General features: G+C 41.1%; 1 protein-coding gene across 1 annotated transcript in view; it reads left to right on the forward strand.

Moving 5' to 3' along the window:
• The window catches only part of C5H11orf65 (chromosome 5 C11orf65 homolog), a 33,996-nt gene that overhangs the window by 7,571 nt on the left and 18,319 nt on the right, over positions 1–8,106 (forward strand). Inside the window, exons 3-4 of the mRNA XM_005347354.3 lie at positions 1,051–1,143; positions 2,545–2,598. Coding sequence (XP_005347411.1) covers positions 1,051–1,143; positions 2,545–2,598 — 147 coding nt within the window. The remainder of the gene's footprint in view (positions 1–1,050; positions 1,144–2,544; positions 2,599–8,106) is intronic.

Consider the following 8,106-nt stretch of genomic DNA (forward strand, 5'->3'; position numbering starts at 1 on the left):
ACACAGAATATTGTATACATAATAAAGAAATAAATAAATATTTAAAAAAAATAAAAAATAAAAAAAAGAAAAGAAACCTTCTGGGGGGAGGGATGCACAGGGATTTCTGACTCCTAGAACCCTCCAAATTTACACAACAGTACATGTCTTGAGAAGCCACCAGCTATAGCAGCCTGTGCATCCACCTGGGGAGCCTGAAGTCCTTGTCCAAAGTATAGCCACCATATAGAGTTATGGTTGCTTACCTGACTAAACTATAAACCTGGGAGAGCTAAGAAGCTTTTTGCTAGCAGGGGCAGCCAAGCTGACAGGAGTCTATAGGAACTCTCCTACAAGGCGTGGGGGTGGGGCTTCCTTGTAACTCTGTGGAGCCAGGTGGGAATTGAGGAAATGGTTTTCTTTCTATGCTGTCACCCCAAACATCTTAATCCTTTCCTCTCTCCCTCGCTCCCTCCCTTCTGCTTTGTTGCTCTTATTTAGTCCCCAATCATCTCCTGAAGTCACTCAGCTCATAACGCAGCTATGTCTGTTAACTTGGCTCTTTTCGGAGTGGGTGTTGGTCTATATATATAGCATTCTCTCTGTCCTTGTGTCTAACCCCCCACCCCTCTTTTACAGTGTTCTCGAGAAGACTTAATATCAGGATAACACCAGCCTCCTCAAAGGAGCTGGAGAGAGCCATGAGGGTGAGGAGCTTTTGCTCTCCCTGAAAGGGTTTCAGTTTGAAGCCTCGTTTCTCTGCTCCTGCAGAACTATTCAGATCTGTGGTTTTGGGTAGGTGTATGAACGGGTAATAGGAAATAGAAAATTCGGGACCAGTGAGATAGCCCAGTGGGTAAAGGCAAGGGCCACCAGGCCTCGTGATGTAAGTTGTAGCCCTGGGATGCACATACTGGAAAGATGAAGCCAGTTTCCAGAAGTTGCCCCCTGCTCTCCAAATGTGTACTAAAGTACCCCCATCACAAATAAACAAACGTAAAACTACCTTTTCAAACCCTGAAAACGTAGAGAATCTAGTTTTAAGCATAAAATTCTGTGTTCTGATTTTAGAATGTTGCTGTGTTCCGTCACTTCAAAAGCCTGATTGACCTGAGAAGACAGGGGGAGCCGCGTCAGATAGTGAAGTATATTAATCCCAAAGAGGTGAGACGGTTCTTACCGACACAGCATCTTCGGTGTTCCTGTGTTTGCTTCCTTCTGAATCTTTGATTGAAGCTGTAGCATACAAGGGCCAGCCAAAGAAACCCACTCTGGCCCTGATACCAGAGCCGGTGAAAGAAACCAACCCTGACCCTGAAACCAGAGCCAGTGACAGAAACACACCTTAACTCTCACACCAGAGTCAGTGAAAGAAAGACTTTATCCCTGAACCCAGAACCTAAGAAACATACCCTGACTCTGAAACCAGAGCCAACGAAACACACCTTTGCCCTGGAACCAGAACCAGTGAAGGAAATACGCCCTGGACCCAAAACTAGAGCCATAGGTCTGCTAGGATGTTCCCTTCGGGGAGCAGAGCAGAACTCAGCTGCACTGGCTCTCTGAGAGGAACAGGATTGCTACATCCTTCAGGGAGACCATTCCCCACCACATCCCAGCTTCAGGCATCACCTGACTTCCCGACAAGTCAGGGTATCTTTCCCTCCAGAGCTGGCCCTTCACAGCTCCAGGCATCACCTGACTTCCCAAAAACTGCAGCCCAAAAGAACCAGCTTCTGGGCCACAAGCAGGACTCAGAGAAAAACTCCACAGCATTGTAAATCTAAAACTTTATCTGAGGGATTTCAGGGGGAAAGAACAAGCATATACGTTCTTGCTGGTATTACTCTTTATTCCCTCGTATTAAATCCCACCGGCTTTCTTTGTGCTTCACAGCTTACAAAGACCCACACAACCTTTCAGGCATTCCATCTGAAGGTCACATACCATTTCTTAAGTAAACGATAAGAAAGAGTCCTCTCAACAGCAGTAACTACAGACATCAGGAAAAGAGCATTTTCTTTCAGTTGGCTTCCTGACTAGTGGGCTGCAAACCACAGCTGCAGGAGGACAAGTCATTTTGTCATCGTATCTACAGAGGTGGCCTTATGAAACTCAACTATTAAGGAGACTAAGAGAAATAAGGAAACTGTGTGCTATAGCCTATACTTTTAAATATGTAGTGGTCCTAAAAGCCAGGACTTTCTCAGACTGGAGACTTTACAAAAAGCAACAAATCGGCGGAGAGTGTGCAGCACCCTCAGCTGAGGAGCCCTTCAGGGCAGGAGCTGCAGGGCAGGGGGTGGAGCACGGCAGAGGAGCTTACTCTGCACTCTTCAGGGCACAGCGACCTGCCTGTAACCCTTGACCATAAGAAGGGAGACTTGTAATTCCTTTCCAGGTCTGTGAAGTTAGTTTACGTTTTGTGGTCCTGGTCAGTAAGGAACCTTTTCCCGAGGTCTCTGGACAAAAGCCGTAAGACTGACATTAGAATTTGACCAAGAATGAGAAGTGATGAGGTGCTGCTCACGGAATGCTGAGGGCCATCTATCTCTTTTCTCACAGGCGGAGCTCCTAGATGCTGCGGCTGGCATTCAAGTCCGATTCAGGCTGGGTGGGGTGAGTATGGAGGAATCTTTATTTGGTAGGTTAGATTTTCCCCATTATTGAAAACAGATTTTCTTCTCACATAATATATCCTGATTACAGTTTCCCCTCCCTCTATGCTTCCCAGTTCCTCCTCACCTCCCTTCTCATCCAGATCCACTCTCTTTCTGTTTCGTTAGAAAACAGACTTCTAAGGGATAATGGCATGCACAATATGTTATGATAAAGCAAAAGCTAACACACCAGAATTGGACAAAGCAAACAGAAGGAAAAGAACCTAGGAGAAGGCACAAGAGTCAGAGCCCCACTAGTTAGTACATTCAGGGATCCCATAAAAACACTAAACTGAAAGTCGTCATCTATACACAGAGGACCTGGTACAGACCGGTTCAGGCCCTGCGCATGCTGCCTCAGTCTCTGTGAGTTCATATGAGCTTTGCTCATGTTGATTTAGAGGGCCTTGTTTTCTTGCTGTCTTCCAACTTCTCTGGCTCTTACAGTCCACTTCCTCTTCCACAGAGTTCCCTGAGCCGTAAGGGGAGGAATTTGATAGAGATTCCTCATTTAGAACTGAGTGTTTCAACGTCTCTCATTCTCTGCTTACGTTCTAGCTGTGGGTCTCTGTATTTGAACATCTGCTGCAGGAGGAAGTTTCTCTGATGCTGGTAGAACAAGGCACTGTTCTATGAGTATAGCAGAATGTCATTAGGAGTCATTTTATTTGCGGGGACAGTATTTGGCTTTACCCTTGGTCCGTGGACTATCTAGCCTCAAGTTCTTGGGCCCCCCAAGCAGTGTCAGGTATGGGATCCATCTCATAGAGTAGACCCTAAGTCAGATAAGATATTGGTTTTTTACTCCTACAGACTTTGTGCCACCATTGCCCTAACATGTCTAGCAGGCGAGACAGCATTGTAGATCAGAGGATTGGTGGCTGCATTTGGTGTTTACATTTCTCTTTTGGTGATGTACATAATATTTTCCTGTGTCATAGATGCTCAACTTGGGGGTGAAGGCTTTGACTTCACATCCAATCAGTTGTGTGGGTATTGTCTTCAGCAATGGGGGCTTTCTGTCAATTTGTGGAGTGTAAACTATAGTCTTGGCAACAGCCTGGGTCATTTGGGGATTCAACAGGACTCCTTTGGCCAACAACTCAATTAGATGTAACCCAATTCTGGTACTGGATGCTTCATTTGATGATAAGAAATGGCTAGATGGGGCCTGCAGAGATGGCTCACTGGTTAAGAGCACCGACTGCTCTTCCAGAGGACCCGGGTTTAATTCTCAGCAACCACATAACAGCTCACAACTGTCTATAACTCCAGCTCCAGGAGATCTCATACCTTCACCCCAATGCACATAAAACAAAGTTAATAAATTATTTTTAAAAGGAAAAGAAATGGCTAGATGGGCATCTGTCTTCCCAATTATTTGGTATTTCATTTAGATTGCATATATATATATATATATATATGCATATATGTGTATATATGATCCTCTACTGTACTGTTTCCATACTACCCTTAAATTTTTAGCCATCTCTCCCAACATTCATTCCCTCATCCCCCTTTTTATCCTCCTCCACACTTGATCCTCCCATTCCAGACTCCCCCATCCATATCTATCCTAATTCTTTTTCCTAACAAGTTCTGTCACCCCTTGTCCCATAATCTATGCCTAACCTCTATGGTTCTACAGAGTGTAGCTTGGTTGTTGTTGACTTAACAGCTAATATTTACATATAAGTGAATACAAACCATATTTCTAGCTCTGAGATACCTCACTCAGGATGATTTTTTTCTGGTTCCATCCATTTACCTGTGAATTTCATGATTTTTATCATCTTTTTAATGGGTAGATAATAATCCATGGTATGAATGTACCACGTTTTCTTTATTCATTCTTCTGTTGAGGGAAATCTAAGTTATTTCCAGCTTCTGGCTACTATGAATAGAGTATCAGTGGTCATGGTTGAGCAAGTGAAGAGGAAGAAGCATCCTCTGGGTATATGCCCAAGAGTGGTATAGCTGATATTGGGGAAGATCCATTTCCATTTCCCAAGGAACCACCACACTGATTTCCAAAGTGCTGTACAAGTTTGCAGTTCCACTAGCAATGGCAGAGGGGTCCCTTACTCTACATTCTTACCAGCATGGCCTGTCACTTGTCTCACTAATCTTAACCTTTCTGACAGATGTAAGATGAAATCTCAAAGTAGTTTTGATTTGAGTTTCCCTGGTGGCTAAGGATGTTGAACATTTCTTTAAGTGTTTCTTAGCCATTGAGTTTCTTCTTTTGAGAATTCTCTGTTTAGGTCTGTACCCCATTTTTTAATTGGGTTATATATTTTGTTGTTATCTAGTTTTTTTAGTTCTTTCTTTATTTTTGATATTAGACCTCTATCCAATATGTGGTTGGTAAAAAATCTTTTCCTGCTCTGTAGACTGCTGCTTTGTCTGTCCTACTGATGGTATCCTTGACTTTTCAACATCATGAAGTCCCATTTGTTAACTGTTGATCTTAGTGCCTGAGCTATTGGTGTTCTGTTCAGAAAGTATTTTCCTGTGCCAATGACATATCATATTCATATATATATATATATATATATATATATATATATATATATATGCATTGGTGTTTTGCCTGCATGTATGTCTGTGTCTGATCTTGGAATTACAGACAGTTATGAACTGCCATGTGGGTGCTGGGGATTAAACCTGGGTCCTCTGGGAGAGCAGTCAGTGCTCTTAAGCCTGAGCCATCTCTCCAGCCCTGCTAAGTAGTTTGAGTATTCCCACTTTCCCTTCTGTCAAGTTCAGTGTATCTGGTTTTATGTGGAGGTCTTTGATCCATTTGGGTTGAGTTTTGTGCAGGGTGATAAGTATGGACCAATGCATCCTTCTACATACAGACATCTAGTTTGACCAATACTATTTGCTGAAGATACTGCCTTTTTTTTCCCAGTGTGTATTTCTAACTTCTTTATTAAAAAAAAAAATCAAGTATCCATAGGTGTGTGGATTTATGTTTGGGTCTTCAATTTGATTCCATTGATCACATGTCTGTTTTTGTACCAGTACCATGCGATTTTAATTACTGTAGTTCAGTAGTACAGTTGAAATCAGGGATAGTGACGCCTCCTGCAGTTTATTCATATGCAGCTTAAAATTGTCCTTTCAAGATCTGTGGAGAACTGTGTTGGAATTTTAAAGGGGAGTACATTGAATCTATAGATTGCTTTTGGTAGGATGGCCATTTTTACTGTATTTAATCCTACCGATCCATAAGCATGGGAAATCTTTCCATCTTCTGATAATTTCAGTTTCTTTCTTCAATGTCTTTAAGTTTTTTTCATACTTGGTTATAAGTTGCTTAGTTAGACAGCCCCAAGATGTTTTATATTATTTGAGGCTACTGTGAAAGGTTTTCCCCTGATTTCTTTGTTTGTTACTTGTATATAGGTGAGCTACTGATTTTTGTTTGTTTGTTTTGATTTTTCGAGACAGGGTTTCTCTGTAGCTTTTGGTTCCTGTCCTGGCACTAGCTCTTTCTAGACCAGGCTGGCCTCGAACTCACAGAGATCCAATGCCTCTGCCTCCCGAGTGCTGGGATTAAAGGCGTGCGCCACCACCGCCTGGCCGCTACTGATTTTTGTGTGTTAATTTTGTACCCAACTACTTTGCTGAAAGTGTTTTATCAGCTGTAGGAGTTCCCAGTGGAATTTTTAGGGTCAATTATGTATACTGTCATATCATCTACAGATAAAGATACCTCTTCCTTTCCAATTTGTATCCCCTTGATCTCCTTCAGTTGTTATATTGCTCTAGCCAAAACTTAAAGTATTATATTGAATAGGTTCAGAGAAAGTAGACAACCTTTTCTTGTTCCTGATTCTACTGGGATTGCTTTGCATTTCTCTGTATTTAAATTGATGATGGCTATAGGCTTTATTATGCTTCAATATACCCTTGGTACCCCTAATATCTCCAGGCCTTTCATCATGAAGGGATGTTGGATTTTGTCAAAGGCCCTTTCTGCATTTAATGAGATGATTGTGTGGATTTGGTCTTTAAGTTTGTTTATATGATAGATTACACTTCTCAGTTTACATATGTTGAATCGTCCCTGCATCTCGGGGATGAAGCCTTCTTGATCATGGTGGATGATGTTTTTGATTATCCATGTTCTTGGATTTGGTTCAGAGGGATTTTATTGAGAATTTTTGCATCTAGGTTCATAAGTAAAATTGTGATTTTTTTTTATCTTTGTTGGGTCTTTATGTAGTTCGGATATCATGGAAACTGTGACCTTGTAAGACAAATGGGACAATATTCCTTCAATTTTTATTTTGTGGAATAATTTGAGGAGGATTGGATTTAACTGTTCTTTGAAAGTCTGATAGAATTCTACACTAAAACCATCTGGCCCTGGAGGTTTTTTGTTTTTTTTTTTAAATTAGCATGCTTAACTATTGCTTCTATTTCAGTAGAGGTTATAGGTCTGTTTAAATTGCTTATCTGATCTTGATTTAACTTTGGTAAGTGGTATGTACCAAGAAAAATCATCCATTTCTTAAAGGCTTTTTAAGTATGTCCTTATGATCCTCTGGATCCCCTTGGTGTGTGTGTCTTCCTTTTCATTTCTAACTTTATTAATTTAAATATTCTCACTTCACCCTTTAGTTAATTTGAATAAGGGTTTGTCGATCTTAATGACTTTCTCAAAGAATCAACCTTTTGTTTCATTGATTCTTTGTACGGTTTTTTTCTTTTTTATTGATTTTTTATCCCAGAGTTTCATTATTTCTTACTGTCTTCTCATCTTGGGTGCAGTTTCCTTCCTTCTGTTCTAGAGTTTTCAGGTGTGCTGTTAAGTTACTATATGAGATAGCTCCAGTTTTTTTTACGTGGGTACTTAGTGCTATGTTCTTGCATCTTAGAACTGTTTTATTGTGTCCCATAAGTTTGGGTGTTCATTGTTATTCAATTCTAGAAAGTCTTTAATTTATTTCTTAATTTTTGCCTTGGCCATTTTTTTTTCATTCAGTAGTGATTTGTTTAGCTTCTGTGAGTTTGCAAGCTTTCTTGTTGTTGATATCCAGTTTTAATCTGTGGTGGTCAGTTAGGATGCAGGGAGTTATATTAAATTTTATATCTGTTGAGACTTTGTGTTTGACTATGTAGTCAGTTTTGGAGAAAGTTCCATGGGGTTCTGAGAAGGTATATTTGTCTGCATTCGGGTGAAATGATCTGTAAATATCTATTAGGTTCATTTGGTTTATAATGCCAGTTAGCGCCAACATTCTTTGTTTAGATTTTGTCTGGATGACCTAGTGGTTAGAGTGGGGTATTGAAGTTTTCCACTATCACTGCATGAGGGTCAATATGCAATTTAAGTTATAGTGGTGTTTCTTTTATTTACGTGGGTACCCTTGTAGTAATTAGAGCGGCGGGCTGCGTCCCAGCACCCGGCCGCCCACATGGCTAGCTCTACCCGAAATAATTACACGGACACTGT

The sequence above is a fragment of the Microtus ochrogaster genome, chromosome 5 (assembly GCF_000317375.1).
Source record: "Microtus ochrogaster isolate Prairie Vole_2 chromosome 5, MicOch1.0, whole genome shotgun sequence".
Taxonomy (NCBI): domain Eukaryota; kingdom Metazoa; phylum Chordata; class Mammalia; order Rodentia; family Cricetidae; genus Microtus; species Microtus ochrogaster.